The 19,520-nt window shown below is 48.7% G+C and overlaps 1 protein-coding gene across 1 annotated transcript in view; it reads right to left on the reverse strand.

Annotated features, from left to right (window-relative positions):
- The window catches only part of DNAI1 (dynein axonemal intermediate chain 1), a 145,136-nt gene that overhangs the window by 52,125 nt on the left and 73,491 nt on the right, over positions 1-19,520 (reverse strand). Inside the window, exons 14-16 of the mRNA XM_026083736.1 lie at positions 9,538-9,627; positions 4,864-4,951; positions 1,960-2,039 (exon numbers count right to left, since the gene is read on the reverse strand). Of these exons, the coding sequence (XP_025939521.1) occupies positions 1,960-2,039; positions 4,864-4,951; positions 9,538-9,627 (258 nt within the window). The remainder of the gene's footprint in view (positions 1-1,959; positions 2,040-4,863; positions 4,952-9,537; positions 9,628-19,520) is intronic.

Here is a 19,520-nt window from a genome sequence, read left to right on the forward strand (position 1 = left end):
ATCTCTCTTCCCTGTGTTAGCCTGTTCAGTTGTCCACCCAAGAAGTAGCTAGAATGCCTCTGTGGCTTCACGGCTGGGCTCACTGCTTATGCTAAAACCCCACCCTAAATATAGTTTCACTGCAGATGATCCAAGGCAGGGAGACCTACAGCCTTGCCTATACAAACCCTGCCAAACTATTCCTACTCAATCTTGCTCCTCCGAGGATTTTCCTTGTTGTGTAACTCAGCCTGGATATCAGCCTGAACATTTCTCCTGAAGGTTTACTGATTGCCCCCACCTAAGACTGACATACACTGTCACATACACTGACGTCCGTCATGTGCCTAAGCACAGAGAAAGTTGAACATGTGGTTCATTACTGCCTCTTGTCAGGACGAGATACAACAGTACCCAAACAACTTGGAGTGCAATACCCAAGGTGCCAACTACCGTGGGTGATCCGCCAACTGAAAACATCTGTCCATAACTAAACAGCTGCTTTGTATCCTGAGAGCATCAACAAAAAGCCATCTCACCTTCCCCATCGCCCGTCACCCCAGGACCCCCATTTCTCCCATCTCCTTTCTGTTTCTGTCTTGTCAAAGGCAAGTGAGCACAACTCAGAAAGCCTCCCTAGGGACGGCCTGCCAGAAGGAGGGATTTCAATCAGCGTTGTCCCTCTGGAAGGGATACATATCTGCTAAGTTTGTCTTGCCTAAATGATTGATATTGATTTCAGAATACGATTTCCTTTGGGTTCTTTTTCTCTGTTTTTTTTCCCTCTGTTTTGCAGGTGGAACATGGGGAGGGAGCTTACAGCAACCTCTAGAGAGGACTGGACGGTTCTGCTCTGTGAGTCAGCCTCCTGCTGATGGGAGGCTCCCCCCCTCACCGACAGGCTGTGGCTACAATACTAACAGAGCCCAAAAGTCAGCTCAGAGGAATTCTGTGCAAACAAAAGTTATATGAGTAACATGAGCTGTTACTGGCTTTATTTGCAAGGCTACATACAACAGAGCTCAAAACTTCCTATTTTTAGCTTGGTTTCTTAAGAAACCACAAAGGCTGTGACCTGCTGTCTGCTTGTCTCTCCTCCCAAACAACTTTTGTCCTTACTGGCAATTTCAGCCAAAGCTGGCTGCACAGGGGCCTTGGCTATATTAAGGTCTTACATATTTCATAAAAAGAGGTGGCCCTGAAGAGTGCAAACACCCAGGCAGGCCCTAACCCAGACAAGGACAAGCAAAACTCAACTGCTGCCCTCTCCACCTGACAGGAGCTGGCTGGCCAAGCAGCACTCCCAGCAGGCAATGGGTACCACRGCATCAGGCTGCAGGTGGACACTGGAAGGGAGGTAGCTGACGCTGTCTGAGCGAATCGAGGGCTACAGCATGGTATTGCGAGCACTGAAACGGGGGGAGCATGGGGGTGACCAGAGGGAGGAAGGATTAGAGAACTTGACAAAAAGCTGGAGGTATGAGGCCAAGGGGAATGTAGGACTCAGAGCAGGACCAAGGCTGTAACTGTGGAAGGGGAGAGCTGCAGGACACCAATTCATAGGAAATAAGGTTTCATTAGCCTCRCTGCTCATGGGATAACAGGTCTAAAAAAGAAAAGAGAGGAGATTTTTTCCTGCCATTTTCCCACAGCCATAAGGACAGAGGATCAATGCCTTTTAACGTCTACTCTGATCAGTTAGCACCTCACTTGCACAGCTGCAATCTGCAAAGCATTCTGGGATGCAGTCTGCATGAAAAACATTTCTGCAAAAGAAGGTCTTAATTGGGTCTGTGCAGACAGCTCCTCGCAGTCCTCTGGGGCTGTACGTGTTATCGGGCTCACCACAGGGATCTGAGGGCAGGACTGGGCTCTGAAGTTGTACTTTGTCACTGTCTGAGCAAATAGTTAAGATGATGAGCCTAAAAGATGAGCAATGGCAAGGGGATGTAAAACAAAAGACAAAGAAACCATTCTTACCTTATAGATCTTCCCTTCTTCAGTACCAACGAGAAACAAATAGTCTATCTTTTTGTGAAAATCAAATGATGTCCCGCAGCCTATTAACAGAAGAAAGGACTGTCAGACAGAGATTTGGTTCATCTGCCCAGCACATATTCCCTGCCTATGGCACATGCACGCTGCCAAGGTTTTCAGAAGTGATTTATTAGCCTGAAGCCCCCAGAAGAAATTAGAGCCACAATTTCTGAAATACTTCCCAAGCTGCCCCTGTCCCCAAGACAACACAGACAAAGGGCAAAAGGGAACTAGAAGAAGGGTGAACTGACTTAGAGAAAGTCGCACGGCAGGTCAGGAGCAGAATGGAGCTCTCTGAGTCCCTGCCCCATACCATACCCGTTTAGTCTAAGCTGCCTCTCCAGCTGGTGACAAAGATCAGTTGGTGAGGAGATCTGAAGCCTATGTAACAACACCCACAGGACGTAACTTGCTTTCTAAAGCAATGAGTACCCTGAGGCTGCCTCTGAGAGTTCAGACTATACAAAATGTTACACTGAGCTCCGCGAAGAACTGACACGGATCTGTGATTAGAAGTGCCTGCCAAGTGGCCTCTGTAGGCAATGGTACCCGAGGAAGGCTGTATCTTTCTCCCTGGGGTCAGCCTCAGGCACCCAGGCAGATAAGAAAACTGTTTAGAAGCACAATTTCTTTTCGAAAACATCTCCCACAGTCCCAGAGACACCAGGTTCTGGTTCAAATCCAGCCTTCTCTCTCCTATATAACTTCAAGGACGCTGCTAGGTACGGAAAACACATCAGTGTTGCACTCTGCCCTCAGACACTATTATTATTCCCATTCTCAACTATGTTCCCACCAAACCTCCCACCAGGTTTCAGTATCTGTCCTTGATTCCAAAAGTCCCTAAGGTCTCCAAGACTCCAGCTGCTCTTGACACCTTTGCGGAGCTCCAGAACAACAGCGTTTTCCAGTGCAACAGTGGAAGCAGTGAATGTTAACAGTGTTTTCTCATGGATTGGCTCAAAACTGGGATTCACTCTGGTACAAATGTAAGAGTCATCAGGACTAGGCCTGCCTCCTAATAGAATATTAGTGAAAAGCAAATCTTTTTGCTTGCTTTTCACAAAAGTATAAATAGCTTCCTATGCCTAAGAGGGTCCAGAGAAGAAATGTCATGTGATGCCTCCCTGWGTCCTTTTCACTCTTAGCTCAGAAGCCATTTAGCAGGCTCGTTTCAGTAAAACCAATAGCAAAGAACGTGATTCAGGAACAAATCTTTCACTGGGCACTGAAGCCTCCTCCTGATTTCAAAAGCCCTGAATTGAACAACATTATGACTTCAGTTTTATACAGGCATCAGTCACAATAGAATGTGATTCTGTGAGATCTGTTGGGTTCTGCTCCCTCAGCAGACGCAACATCATCCAAGAAAGCCAACTCGCGGTCTCATTTACATTTTAAAAGAAAAGCTGCAGAAAGTGGAAGACAGAATTGAAAGAGACATTCCATGATGGGCACTAAGCAACGAGAGCCCTCAGGAGCCCCCGGCTCAGTAGTGAGGTTGACACCTAATGGGAGAGGTCAGAGCCTTCAGCACACTCTGCCAGCCAAGGACAAATGCAATGAAGAGGTGGAGCCACACACTTGCAGCTCCAGTGGCAGCGTGCATGCAGATATTAGCTGGTAAGGGGGCGTTAATCAGTAACGGAGAAGGTACTGGGCACAGAGGAAGAGGAGCTGTTGTGAGTGTCTAAAGACACTCTGTGCAGGAGCAGACATGATAGTGAAAGAAAAGTTCAGGCAGGTCCCCGAGCAGAAGATGGGATGTCTGAGGAGTGCTGCAATAATTTGGGGCTGTTGACCAGTAGGGGACAGGGACAAGTTGACAAGGCTTAGAAGCAGAAAACTTTCTGCAAAGGCAGTCGAAAACAGCCTTATGTCTTAAATGTCTAAAAAAAACAACACGTAAACCTCAAAGGAATTGTTAAGGTCACTTTGACCCTGTAATACTGTCTGCATTTTTAACATTTAAATAGATTGTCAAATATTCAAGGCAAGTCTTTGAAAATCCATTTCCCAGTAACATTAACCAATAATCCCAAAGCCCCTGGGAGTTCTGAAGTGTACTGCTTTAGCTGGTCTCTTCCAAACTGAGCAAAGGCTTCTCACAAACATACATTTTCCATCAATTAGCCTAGAAAGAGGGTGATCCTTAAATGCAGAGCAAGTGCCTTCTGCAAACTCAGGCCATAGCTTCACTGCCAAAAACAGGTACTTTCTACAGGACATAAGGGATTTCTCAAGGCTCCTTGTGTAGTCTAAGGCCTCCAGAGCTGACTCATCCCATCCTATATCAGACACAAGAGGGTCAGGATGAGGGGAATCAGCCTGGAAGTACTGCACTGTCTCCACTTTCTACAAAGGGAGTCTAGCCAACTGGCTCAGAATAGATGCTGAACTCTAAAGAGCAAAAGCCAGATAAGCTGTATCCCACCACAGACCAGACAAGCAGTGTACACAAGAGAGCAGAGGTAGCTTTTTGTCTTGATTTGGCCAGTCTAGATCAATGTCTGGTAGAAGGAAAAGAGTTCATTCAGTTTTGACAAATACAGGTAAAACCCTATGTCTTGTCCATACTAGGATTTCACAGCAAAACCAGCCATTTTTGGAGTGAATGTTCATCTTTTCTGCAAGCAAAGACAAGATTTAAGCAGCAAACCTTGACCTCAATTAGTGGCCACTGCTCCAGACAGATTTTGCCCTACCACATGATCAAAGCGAGGAGAAGTAACCTTTCTTTAGCTCCTTTGCAACTCACCACCCCATTCCCAATTTAATTCCCCCAAATGACTGATTAGAGACTTTGTGTCTGTAATTAATCAGCATGGCAAGGACTTGGGTTCCTACCAAGCGTTTGCAGCTGTAGCCCCTCTGGCCCCTGCATCGTTGTTCCCTCTACTGACAGCTTGATGACATCTGTATGAACCAGCTCATTCTGCAGGCAGAGGAGATTCCACATGAATAACAGGCTTTACAGCAACAACACAGAGATATTCAGTACTTCAAAATGGCAGATTTTATGGAGGAATTTTAAAAAGCTGTCCATAAGYTGTTTAATTTTTCACGCTTGCAGTTGGCAGCCTAATAACGCGCTATTTTACATAAGATCTCCAGGAACCTGATGCTTTGACACACTGGTGCTGAGGGCCGCTGCAGCACATCATGCAGGCACATGAAGCTGACACAGACAGCTTTGAGTTTTTGGGTCAACATTTTCAAGTGTGGGTTGCTACCGTTAGCTTAAATCACGGTGGTAAGTGAAATCACCCTGCATGCTGTAAGATGGGTATTGCGTATCATCATGGGGCTAACTAAAACCACACTCTTCTTCTGCTAAGGGATAGTAACTTACCACCTTGCTGGTCCTTGCTTCTTACCAACTCCCTATTATTACCAGAGCAGCAGAATGTCCCATTATTCACAGGCTCTGGGATTCAAATGATAACTACATCTCTAGCAAGCAGCTCCCCCAAGGGAAACGTGCCCCATATTGTTGTTATCACCAGAGCTCTAAAGAGCTCTCAGCACAGGCCAGGACACTGCTGTGCCGGGTGCTATACAAACACAGAACAAAAAGACTGTGTCTCAAAGAGTTTACAGTCTAGGCAGAAGAAAAAAGACAGATGAAAATAGACACAATGTGGGTGAGTATGAAGAAACAATGAGAGGGCAAAGATCCATTCTTAGACTAGCTTTGGGAATTAGAATACCTCTGCAGAATGGAGTTGGTTGTGAATACAAGAATATCCTGGGGCTGATAAAAAGAACAAAGAACTAAAGATTAAATTAGTGAACAGTGTGGGCTGAGGACTGGATGTTTTCATGAATCTGCATATTTCCCACTGGAGCACTGTGAGAACAAAACATAACTTTTTAGCTCAGTGAATCAGGCTTTGGTTGGAACTTCCCTAAGCCCAGATCAGGACTCAGGTGGATAAGGAGATTCTGCTTGGGAAAGTCAATCCCAGGGAATTTTGTGTTAGGGAAGGTAGTAAAAGACCTTGTGAACATCTGCTCGGTACTGCAATTCAGAGGAGACAACGCTCTGTAAGGCACTTTTACTGTATTTTGGGGGGACAAATTCAAAGAAGCTTCAAGAAAGTTCAAAACCTGTAAAATAATTTACCTTCTCATTATTTTGYACTGCTGCATACCCCTGTGCCCTTGCCCACTTTTGTGGGAGTAACTTATATCTGCGAGAGAAGTGAGAAGCAGGCCAGATCCCTGCAGCCTGCAGAGTCCTCCTTCTGYGAGTGACTCTTCTTGCAGAGTGTGGGTTAAATTCAGAAGTGATGTGTAAGAAAGGGGTCATATAAGCTGGCATATGTGAGAGTTGGAAAGAGCAGTGCCCAGTGTGTCCAGGAGCAGAGCACACCTCACATGCCACTCACTGCCCATCCGAACAGACCTGCTTTGGCTTCTGTGAGCACAGGCAGGACACGCTGAGCAGGGACTTGCCTCTGCTCAGGCACCGAGGTCTGCCTGYTCTCCGGAGGGCACCTGCCTGCATCCAAGCCGTATCTGGTGGCCACRTGAGCCCTGTCTGAAGAGCGACTTTGGAGCTGCCCACAGCTGACCATGTTGATACACCCAGAGTGTCTAGTAGAGCCTGTACTGGTCAGACGTGCTCTGAGCAGSACAGAGATGTGCTAGCACAGTCAATAGCTGTTCAAGTAGAAACATAAACCACGTGAGGCTGCCACTCTAAGCACGCACCTCCCTGGGGCCTTTCTTTGAAGATCCCTCGCAGCATCTCCACCTGGCCTAGGCCTCCTCTGTGGACAGCTTCTGTAGCCTCTCACCTCAGAGAGGGATCATGCTTGTACGGACTATTGTGCTGTTTTTATTTCATGCCCAGCACGGCAAKCTGGAAAACGCATCTGCTCCTGGGGCTGCTTATCGCCTGAGACATTCACATATTCCTCTGGGTAAACAGACTGTCGGCAGTCTGGCCTTCCAGGAATACTGAACAATAACATGTTGCCTCTGCCCAAGAATTATAAAGCACTTTGTAAGCATTAGTGAATTAGGCATTGCAGCTGCCCATTTCCCTTTAGTCGTTATTATTCTCAAGTAACGGAGGAGCCCAGAGCTGCTCAGTAATTTAGCTCTAGGTCACGTAGGAAGGGTGAGTTATGACTAGTAATCAAATCTGGCAGTGCTGACAAGCTGCCTGAGAAGCAGTACTAGCCTGCATCCCGACCAATTGATTTCTTGATGTCGTTCTGACAGCTCTCCTTTTTGATATGCAATGTGTGGATCCAGGGTGGGAGAACAGAGTCACCCAGCTGCAGAAGTCCTGCATCCTTCTTTGCAGTTTTACACCGTCATGATAGGTCATCCCAGAAACAAGCCAAGACTACAGCCTTAGCACACAAAGCTCACGCACTAATGCTTCTTGAAGTTTGTCCGAAGTGATCATGTCAGTTCCTAAAAGAGACAGCCACCATGGTCAGGGCTGATTGGCCGTTCCTAGCTAGCATTTGACAACTCTTCTATGAAAATTTTGAGTGGCGCTTGCCAATTTCCAGCTGGAAGTAAGAATGAATTTATTTGATTTGTGCTCTCAGTGTYGGAAGTGTTATCAGTGTTTGAAGAAGCTTTACTTCTGGATAGTCCTTTCAAAAAGATTAATGAAGCTGTCCTTCATTTATTCCATATTTGCACTATGGATTTCCAAACAGAAGATTTGGAGTTTCTTTAGTTTTATTCTAAATAAAACTCAGAGATTGTTCTTCTGTAAAACTATCAGGAGTTCAAGCTGGTTGTCCATTCCCCCTTGTTGGGTACAAAACCACAGGTAACAAAATGCCCTCTTGGTTCTCTCTCTCGCTTTCCCTGTCAATCTCAGTCCAAGCAAAGAAACCTGACAACATGTAAAAATGTACTGTTTTCAACCCTTGCCTGCTAAGTACACAACAGCTCTGCTAACTTTGCCTTAAAAAAATCAAAAACTTAATAAAACAGAGCTTTCCACCTGGTCAAGCTGTGGCCAAGCTTATAACAAAAGTGCAAGGAATGAGTAGAAATGACATTGTGCTAAGCAGATCTCAAAATTCACACCAGGGATGGTAAAGTAGGTATAGAACATGCTGAGGGGGACTAGAAATAAACACCTTATGATGTGGGAACACAGTTAAGCATAGATGAATTACAGAAATGTAGCAAAAGGCTCTCTACCAGGTGAACTGCCATCAGAGTCCATCTGCACACTGTTAGGTTGTCCCAACTGTGGCATTTCTCTGAAATTTAAAATACAAGAGCCTTACTCCAAAGTGCGACACCAGGCTGAGCACACTCTGCTATTGAGACTCAGCTGATAGGTGGTAAATGCTAAATCACCTTAACTGGATGTATTTAACTGTATGACCTCCACCCAGAGGTTTGTATTACCCACTTGATCAYAAATCTTTTCAGCATTTCTATACAGGGGATTAAAACAGAAGCTAAGCACTGGGACAATGTTTACCTTTCCCTGTCTATGAAGCTCTGAGAGCTCATGTAGGAGAGGGATTTGGGACCGATTTAAGAGAGATTTTTGTACCTAAAGTTGCATATATGAACCTGGAGGAGTTTGCAAAGGAACTAATAATCAACACACTCTCTTGCTGTGTTCATTGGAAGGGGCTCTCTCTCCTAGTGTAACCATGGGACTAAATATATAGAGTGTTAGACATGAATCCCTGCTCATGGTGGCAAGGCCTAAAATGCTCAGAACAGACAAGCTTTGGGCAGCTTGGTATAAATGGTTGAAAAAATGAGCACCCAAGGATGTAAAAAAATTTCTTTGCTTGCTGGGGAATAATGGCACAGCTGTTTCGAACTCCATGTATTTTAGGGTAATTCAACTATTTGTGAGGTACAAGATTTGAAATCTTCAAGTGTAAAATCAGCTAGCCAGTAGAGAAAAACAGAGTGAGATTCAGAGACATAAATCTAAGGGTCATTTAGGGACATTAAGGTTAAGTCTCTATCAATGCATGTGCTCCAAAAGAAAAACTGATCAAAGACAGAGCATGAAATGTCGTACCGGAGCTAGGGAGGAGGCTGTACCTTCCCACTCCCATTCTGAATTGAAATCTGTAAGGGAGCATTTTGGGAGCGGAAGTCTTGAAGGTGGAGAAGAAAGCGTATTGTTCTGCCCTGTTGCTGGGTGATTCTCCCAGGACAAGGAGGGCTTCAGAGCAAGGATCAATCTTGAATTCCTGCAGCTGCAAAGCAGGAAAATGATCTCTCATCTCCAGGCCCATGGATCTCTGTTCTGCAGTCTGCAGCTGCAGGCAGGATGAAGGGTAGGCTCAGAGCAAGGAGTTGGCTGGATCTGCTTATTACAAAGTTTAACATGGAGCCCCAGACCAGCTGGAGGCCAGCAGCAGCAAGCTGTGACTGCACCTGCAATCTGTTGCTGCCACTTCTTTTCAAACCTGACTCATAAATAATAATAAATCTAGTGCATCATTGAATTTCAGAGGCAATTGGCATTAATTTGGCTGGGAAAGGAAATTGCCACCTAGTGCTTACCTTAACTAAAGTCCATGACACTATCCGCCCATCCGAGGAGACAGAGAAGAAGTTCAAATTGTTGTCCATGTCATCCTTCTGCCACTTGACCTTAAAACAAGCAAACAGTCCCAGTCAACACAGAGCACTCAGCATTAGCAGAACAGAGCAGAGTCCTGGACATTCAGCAGTGTCCTCTCACATCCTTCCTAAACAGGGTGTGGTTTCCACCCAAGAAGGCTGATGCTGGGCATCTCATAGCATCCACACTCCCTGCTCTTCACAGGCAGTGTTGCAAGTGCCCCCAGGACTCCCATCACTCAGATGTGGGACTGCACCTTTACTGCAGGGATGCTGGTGAGAGGGCAGAGTCCCACACCTGAGGACTCTGCATCTAACCCAGGACCATCTCCCCTGGCATCGATGGGAGCACTGCTATCAAAGACAGGTCTTCTGAGGTGTCTGAGATACACGGCACTAGATGCTACAGCACAGCACCATCTCAGAGATCCCTAAGCCAGCTCCAAACAATAGTGGTAGTGCCATGCAAGGGTCCCCAGAGCAGGACATTCATACAAGTAAATCATTGCCTTCTGCAAACTAACCCCATCCCATCTGGCTAATTACTCCAAGCACAGTGCCACGTGGTTACCCTTCAGCCAGCCCACTTCAAATTAGCTTTCCATCCCTATGTGGGGGGCAGACAAGCCCTTGCAGGTAATATATGACAGGGGTCTGTAGGGCCCTCCTGTTTAAGGGGGATCAAAATGTCCCCATTAAAGCTGAAATCCTTTCTACACCTTCAGAGCATCTGTCTGCCTGGTAAGGAGATTTGCCTTTTGACTGTGACAGCTCAGCAGGAGAGATTAGAATCCAGATAAATGGCTTATAGTTTAGAAGGGACATTTCAGTTAGACCAAAAGCATTAAGAATGCTCGATTTTCAGATCTAGGAATTCAATCAGACTGAAGGGAAAAGGATGACTTGTCACTGGGCCTGTCAGCATACGCTCCTGTCGGCATCTGTCAGTTTAGGATGGGGACAAGCACTTCCACAGACTCTGCTGAGGTTTTCAAAGGTGTATTTGTTCCTGTCCAAGCATTGCAGGAGATACATTTACCTAAATATCACCCATGATAAACAGACATGATTATCCTAGTGCTTACCAAATACTCCATCTATGACTAGTTATTTATCTGGAACCTATTTCCAGAAAATAAGCAGCATTCGTATACTTTAATTATACAGATTGGTTATTCTCATATTACTTCCTTGGGAGAAACAGTTTTAATTCTATTTTAGAAAATTGTTTATACTATGAAGTTCTGTGGAGCATGAAAATTCAGCAAGAGACTCACCAAAGAGTAATTAATCCTCTAGTGAACAGGTTTCCTACCTAGAACACACTGTTCTGAGGAAGGAAAAATAAAATTTTAAGGGAATCTATCAGAAAATAAATTGAAACGCCAGTAACATGGCCATGAGATACAACTGAAGAGTTTCAAGAAGCAGATAGCTTTGAACATCCTTGCACCAGAGAAATAATAAAGTTCTCAGTGGTTCCTTCTGCTATCTTGCATTAGAAGAGTGGCATAGTACAATACAGYCCAGAATAAAATGGCTAATGATGCAAGAACAGGTTCAATGGTGCATATAAGGAACAGTGATTTCCAAGGCTGGAATCATGCCGTAATGCATAAAATGTGCTGGGTATCTATTCCACAAATGTGTTCCTGGGATCACGACATAGCATTGACAATGATGGTCACCAGTGGGTGCTTCAGATGAAGGGGTCAGTGTAGTGAGGATTTTTAATTCAAAGTGAGAAATGTGGTGTTTAGGAGAACTGGTTACAAACACAGGCCCCAGGTGTAACATGTGGGGCATATAAAAAACAGTATGTATGTTTCAAATTTGAAGATTTTCTAAATGCCACTCTAAACCTGTCTGACAATAAGAACTTTTTATTCATACATCCAACATATCTCTCCCTTAATTCATGTTCCTCCTCTTCAATCTACTTTCCCAAGTGTTTGCAAAAAAATTGGCTTGAGGTAGGGTGTGGAGGGTCATGACAGGGTTAAACTGGTCATGACAGGGTTAAACTGGTGGAAAGTTGCAAGCAGCAAGCAACAGGAACCTCAGACAAATGTACCCAAGGACACTGGTGCAGCTGGGAATGATACATCCTGAGAAAGYATAGATAAACTAGCAGAAGCCAGTGGGAACCAAGGTTATGGGCAAGACAGCTTTGCTAAACAAGYAGCAAGGTACAAGGCATGACCGCTGCGTGCGTGATCGGTGCCGTGATTGGCTMCCTGTGACATAAYCTGTATGAACCACCAATCAAAGWGACCAAGGCGCCGYGTGCCTGCACCTATAATATGGGTAAATTGCCGAATAAAGTTGGAATTGAAYCTGCATTCTGTGACTGCGTATGATTCTTTCCTGCTACTCCCGCGGACCGCGACATCTGGTGACCCCGACGTGATGCCGAGAAGAAGAAGCCAGCTTTGCTAAGAGTCCGAGCGACGGGAGTGGATACCGCCCGGTGGGCTCGTCCCCGGGGAAAGAAAAACGAGCCTGGCCGTCCGAAGAAAGACGGGAGAAAAGGAAAAGTCGTATAYGCATCCCATCTGACGGGTGAGTCAGGCGCCCTTGTGAGGCGGCGGGCGGTATGGGAAACGCTGTATCAGCGGTAGAAAAGGCCACGTTGGAGAAACTGTTACAAGTGGCGGCACAAACAGAGCGACAGGTGGAGCGCCAGGCGCTGGTGGACTTGCCGTGGTGGGGAAGGCGGCGCGGTTTGTTATGGGAGTCCAGCCAGGTCTTTAGCGTGGAAGCCTGGAAGAAGGTCGGGAAGGAACTGTGGGAATCCATCCAGRACGGAGAAAAAGAGGCCAGGCGTCTGGCCAAAACATATCGAGAGGTGCGGCTCATGATCGAGCAGCTGCACGGGGAGGCACAGACGGTCGCCGCGACACGGAGGGCGCTACAGGAGGAGCCCCCGGCGGCGGCACCTTCGCCGGGGAATGAGTACGCGGTGCCCGAGGAGGGGGAGTACGCGGTGCCCGTCTCTGACAAACCATCTTTGGGGGGGCCCGCGTTGATAGATGAGCCGTCCCCGCCATTTGTGGCACCTCTCTCTAAGCTAGAGCGGGAGGCTTGGGGGACTGGCACAGGWTATGAGGACTTGCCACCGTACAAGAAAGGGGACGTTGCTGACGCCTTTGCCGCCCCCCCTGAGCCGTCCGCTCCCCCCATGGAAGTGGATCCGGCCGCTGTGCCATTACCTGAGGAAGAAAGCGTTGATCTGACTGAATATTCAAAAAAAATGGAGGAACTGTTGGAGGGGATGAGGAGGTTGGATAGGGGGTCGAAAAAGGCGCATGTGAGGAAGGCGGATAAGAAGGCGCATCAGGCCATTGTGGATGGCCTGAAAGCGGCTGAGGAACGGTTCTCCGGGGCTCCTGCCGGCGGACCCCAGGAGAACCAAGAGATCGCCCCCAGAGACTGGGTGATTACCAATGTGCTCAACGGGACGTGGTCCCTTGAGCAGGCGGAGCAGCATCTGCAAGCCTGGAACAACCCCCCTTTAACACGAAAGGAGTATCGAATGATTTTGGACCATTTACCGAGAGCACCGGAGAAAGCCCCGCCACCTAAGGACCCTGACTTTGACATGGCAAAAAGGTGGCGCGGGATCATTCAGAAYGCTGAACTGGTTGGGGACATGCAGTTTTTCCCTATTGTAGCCCCGGTGGTGACCACGGGTCAGGGACAGACGAGGTGGGAGCCTCTGGATTGGCAAGTGGTAACAAAGCTRCAACAGYTGGTAATGCAGTACGGGATAAACAACCASCAAGTGCAAGCRCAGCTGAGAGCCCTGGTGAAATATCAAAACCTGGTGCCGAGCGACATCCGCGCCCTTGCCGAACTGATTCTGGGGCCCACCTCTTTGCTGGTGTTTTTGAATAAGTGGCAGGAACTGCTTGATCAGTGCCAACTATCCAATTTGGACTTATCGGCAGACGACCCGTTACATATGACGTCTCTGGACATGCTGATGGGCAACGGGGCTTTTAGGGACCCCGCTCGACAGGCGGCACTGCATCCCCGAGTCCTAATGCAGTCAAAAAACGCTGCCTTGGAGGCATTTGCCGCACTGCCCCAAATAGAGAAGGCCAACCCGCCTTACCTGTCAATAAGGCAGGTGGAAGACCAACCATTCCTGCAGTTCGTGGACAAACTTAAGGAAGCCGTTGATGCGGCCCTGAACGTACCACAGGACATGAAAGCAATCATGGTCAAGGAGATCGCCACGCAGAACGCCAATCCAACCTGCAAAAAACTGCTCGCCACATTGCCTCCGGGAGCGACATTGCTCCAAATGGTGGAGATTTGCTCCCGAGCRCCCATGGAGGTAGAAAAACAAAGAGCAAAGATCCATGCTACCGCGTTGGCTGTGGCTCTAAAACAGGGCCCTACACAAGGAGGGGGCGGCCGCAGGACAGAGAACTGCTACACCTGCGGCCAACCTGGACATTGGAAGAGACATTGCCCCCACAGACGGCTGGCTAAGGRCAACCCTGGGRGAGTTMCCTGCCAGCGWTGTGACAAGCTTGGGCACCGGRCAAGCGAGTGCCGGTCAAAATTCAAGAAAAAYGGCACCCCGTTGTCGGGAAACTGGAACAGCCGCGCCTGGGACGCGGCGAAGAAATATCCCACGGTTGCCTCTTCGAACGCCACGCAGCCACAAGAGGGAGCRCCGGAATCGAYCTGGCCCTGGCAGAACCAGTAAGCATYGCCACTGAGCAGGTCCACTTGGTGGATTCGGACGTTTGTGGCCCCTTGGGAGGGGGGCTGTCGGCCTTGCTGATAGGACGATCATCTGCCTCTAGACAGGGTATTTTCGTTCTCCCTGGATGCATCGACGCCGACTACTGTGGACCTATAAAAATTATGCTGAAGGTCTTCTGTCCCCCAGTTACAATACCAGCGAAAAGCAAAATTGCCCAGCTGATCCCCTTCAAGTCTGCGGTCCCCCTGGCCGGCGAAGATGATAGAAGGGGAGGTTTCGGCTCTACAGGGACGCCCCTGGCCCTGTTCTCGACCGCCGTGTCCTCGGCTAGACCCACTCGAAAGGTCATCATTACCTCCCCGGACAGAACAAATCATCTGAGAGCCGAGATGATGATGGATACAGGTTCCGATGTCACCATAATACCTCGCAACTCCTGGCCGGCCGCTTGGGCGTTAGTAGATAGCACCACTGCGGTACAGGGSATTGGCGGTTCAGCCCCTACCTGGAGAAGTGCGAGACTCGTGGAGATCTGCGACGAGGAAGGTCATTCAGGTGTGGTAGCACCATACGTAATGGATACCCCTCTCTGGATCTTGGGCTGGGACCTCTTGTCCCAGTGGGGGCTAGTCCTCTCGTGCCCTTTTTAGTGATGGCCGCTGCTGACACTTCTCCGCCCACGCTGCAAATCACATGGAAAAATGACGAACCGGTGTGGGTCGAGCAGTGGCCGCTGCAAGAGGAGAAGCTAAGGGAACTTGACAAATTGGTAGAAGAACAGCTACAGTTGGGGCATATTCAACCTTCAACCAGCCCATGGAACACACCTATCTTCACCATACAGAAAAAGTCAGGAAAATGGAGACTGCTACACGATCTGCGAGCTGTGAACGCGACAATGGAAGATATGGGAGCGTTGCAACCAGGACTGCCATCACCTACCATGCTCCYGCRGGAATGGRGTCTGCTGGTAATTGACCTGAAAGACTGTTTCTTTAGYATCCCCCTACATCCGGAAGACTCCAAATGCTTTGCCTTCTCAGTGCCAACAATAAATCGATCTGGCCCTTCRAGACGCTATCAGTGGGTAGTTCTACCCCAGGGTATGAAAAACTCCCCCACGATATGTCAATGGTATGTAGMCCGAGCCTTAGAACCCTGGAAGAGGAGACATCCCGAGGCTATAGTATACCACTACATGGACGAYATATTAGTCGCAACAGAAACCCCTCTGCTGGAAGAGAGTCAACGGGAATTGAGTCAACAGCTCCAGACCTGGGGTCTTACCGTCGCCCCTGAGAAGGTCCAGCAACACACACCTTGGAACTATCTTGGTATGGTCATAACCGAGACCCGAGTCTACCCAATGAAAACCTCGATCACGCGAGAGGTCGCAACCGTGAACGATGTACAGAAACTTCTTGGGGACATTCAATGGATCCGCACTTACTGCGGCATTACCAATGAGGAAATTCAACCGCTGGTGAATTTACTTAAGGATAGCAAGAACCCCGGAGAAGCAAGAACGTTGTCCCCTCCGGCGCAGGAAGCCATGACTAACATTGAAAGAAAGCTTGGAAATGTGCAAGCCTATCGCTATGACTCCATGAAACCCATTGACATAGTGTGCTACAATAAACAACAGGAGGTGGTTGGCATAATTGGTCAAACAAACGAGACAAATCAGCTCACGATCCTGGAGTGGGTGTTTTCGCCAGTCCGGCCACGCACAGTGATTATGCCCAGGAAAGACGCTGTGGGAGAACTGCTACTAAAGACAAGACAGCGCGTCCGCATCATATCAGGGAAGGAGCCCTCACGAATCATTCTGCCCCTGGTTTCCTTGGATCTCGTATCCGAGTGGGCCCAACAGAGCGTTTCGTTCGCCCTGGCGACGTGCGGGGTTCCCCTTGACAATCACTATCCAAAGCACCCACTGCTGCACATGCAGCTGATGCTCGAGGAAAGGAAAATAATGGCAGATGGCCCCCTCCGAAACGCGAAGTCCGTTTTTACAGATGCTAGCGGTCGAACAAAGAAGTACAGATACGCATACGTAAACGTGCGAGGAGAGTGGGCTCGAAAGATCGTGCAAGGTGCCACCGAGCACTCCGTGCAAGTTTTAGAACTCATGGCAGCCGTACTCGCGTTGAAGGACTTTGCAGAGGAACCTATTAACCTTATAGTTAACTCACTATATGTGGCGGGTGTGCTGCAAAGACTGCACTCTGCTCTTATCGGGCAGACCGCTAACCCCAAGATTCAGGCGTTGTTAATACAAGCAGGCGGCCATTTAAATTCTCGCGTTCAGCCATTCTGGTGCACGCACATCTGCAGCCATTCAGGGCTGCCGGGAATAATGGCGGAGGGCAACCAGCGAATTGATGCCCAAGTCTCAGCCGCCGGTGAAGAAAAAACTAAGATACAGCAGGCGCAACGATCCCATGCATTTTTCCACCAGCCGGCTAGATCTCTGCAAAAGGAGTTCAACTTATCCCGGGCAGAAAGCAGGGCCATAGTGGCCGCATGCCCTGATTGTGCGCGTATTCCCCCGCTGCAGGAAACAGGGACAAACCCACGCGGGCTGGAACCTCGCCAGCTATGGCAGACCGATGTCACGGAAGTCCCCGCCTTCGGGCGACTACGCTTTGTCCATGTATCGGTCGATACGTTCAGTAAAATGACCTGGGCTACTGCCGCAACCTCCACGCGCTTCACTGCCTGCCGCTTGCATTGGATGCAGGCTTTTGCCGCGCTGGGGAAGCCGGCTCAGATAAAAACCGACAACGGGCCCGCCTATACGAGCGCCGCGCGCGCTGAGTTTATGCGGGCTTGGGACATTACGCATTCCACGGGGGTCCCCTACAATTCCACTGGCCAGGCCATAGTGGAGCGCCGACATCAGGATTTAAAACGCCTTTTTGCTATTTTGAAAAAAGAGGRGGAGGTACCTCTCCCCGTCCACGACATCGTAGCAAAAGGCTGCTRTGTGTTAAATTGGCGCAACCTTATTGAAATAGACCAAGGGGAGTTGATCAGCCCAGGGGCACGCCATGCGCAGACCACGAGGCCCATCAAGACGCTCGTGTCCCGATGGGTACCACAAACACACTCATGGCAGGGGCCTGTGGAGTTACTAACTTGGGGCCGAGGGTATGCTTGTGTCATTGCAGGTACTGGTACGGAGTGGATACCCGCAAAGTGGGTCCAACCGTGGTTGAAGAAGAGTAACGCTGGGCCTGCGGACAACTGCTCACTGGAGACAGCCCGCGAGTCAGCTGCTACCTGCGCTTGAAGACCCACGGCAGGAACTGGGGGCTCTTGACAGAGGACGAAAACAAATAAGCACCATCCTTACCTGGAACGAACGGGATTGTGATTGTGATCGTGCTGCAATGACTGGGCACGAACAAAAGAGCGTTGGGGGGGTTGGTGGAAGGGCGGCCCTAGCCATACTTATAGGCAGCATAATCAGTTTGAGCAGCCTGAGCGCGGCAATACCCACACTTCACAATCCAAGGAAGAATGTGTGGCTTACAATCGCAAACAGGACCGGCCAGACATCGTTCTGCCTGTCTATGGGCAAGGTGGGTGACCCTTTCAGGACATGTTTAATCGGTGTCCCCACCTGGAGGGCAGAGGAATTCAAGGCATATGTTAGAAACGAGACAACCTTGAACTTCACAGCCGTTAATAAGACGATAACGGCCTCAGGGTTAAACAAGTGGCAACGTGATGGGGGGTGGCAGTGTCATATGATCCTGGCCCTGAACGAAACCTTAAACTCAGACCCTGAGGAGTTGGATCTCTTCGGCTGTATGGCCGCCAACACCTCGAAAGATAATACGGGCGGGTATGTCAGCTTCCTTCCCCCTGAGGGGATGCTCACTGAGCAGTCATCAAAATGGGCAACCTTGAATTCCGCCTTAAATAGCGGTGACGTGCACGGCCAGGTGTATACGAACTGCAACGCAACAAGCCACACAACAGCGAAAGCGCTGCCGCCTGGTATATTCCTGGTGTGCGGGGATAGGGCCTGGAACGGTGTGCCACGCATCCTGCGAGGAGGCCCGTGCTACTTGGGGAGATTGAGTCTGTTCCACCCCAATCTCACCCAACTGCAGAACTTGACGAAGCGCGGGCGGGGTAGAAGGAGTGTGCATGAGCTAGAGTGTAAGGATATTGGCGATCCCGTATTTTGGTCAGACTTCCGGCAGCTGGTAACCGCTACGCTACTGCCAGGAGCCGCTGGGCTTAAGGCGATGAAATTGGCGGAGCAACTGGCTTGTTGGACCAAAAATGAGTTAAATATTACATCACGAGTGCTAGATGAGATGTCCCAGGATGTGCTGAGCGTAAACCACGCTGTGCTACAAAATAGGGCCGCCATAGACTTCTTACTCTTAGCTCATGGTCATGGGTGTGAAGAATTTGAAGGAATGTGCTGTCTAAATCTTACAGACCACTCGCAATCAATCCATGAGCATATAAGGAACATTCAGAATGGACTACATGAGCTGAAGCAGGAGAATGGCCTTGGGATTGACGGGTGGCTTCGGGGGCTGGGGATCGGGCCCTGGTTGGCGGTGGGACTAAAACAGCTGGTTACCGTAGGTGTCGTGGGTATGCTCCTATTGATTTGTGGGCCCTGCATACTGCAATGCATCCTAGCTCGGGTACAAAAAATGGTTGGTCTATTATTTGACCGACGAGGGGGAGGTGTTGGGGCCCTTGCGGTGCTTCAGAACCATAATCTATATGAGAGAATATTGAACTGAAGCTGTTTAGGATTAATTGCTTAGCATAACTTGCCTAGCATTAGTAGCTAAGTTGCACGGACAGTAGAAAGAGCCAACCTTTGTTCCCCATAGGTAGCCAAGTATATCATAGCCACTGCTGCGTGCTTTAAGGTAGCCAACCACTCAGGTATGCTTTCTGTAGGGCCTTAGTTAAAACGCATACTGATTCTAGGACTTATTGTAMTTTTTATGTTTGTTGCAATACTAATCTGTGTACCATGCTTGTTGAGCTGTCTGCGAAGAATGATTGACCGGAGTATGAAGCAAGTCATGACCCTGCAGATCCATACAGCCTTAGCCCTTCAATTAGTAAAAGAAGGGGGAGATGTGGAGGGTCATGACAGGGTTAAACTGGTCATGACAGGGTTAAACTGGTGGAAAGTTGCAAGCAGCAAGCAACAGGA

Source organism: Apteryx rowi, unplaced genomic scaffold (assembly GCF_003343035.1).
Source record: "Apteryx rowi isolate R43461 unplaced genomic scaffold, aptRow1 scaffold_612, whole genome shotgun sequence".
Taxonomy (NCBI): domain Eukaryota; kingdom Metazoa; phylum Chordata; class Aves; order Apterygiformes; family Apterygidae; genus Apteryx; species Apteryx rowi.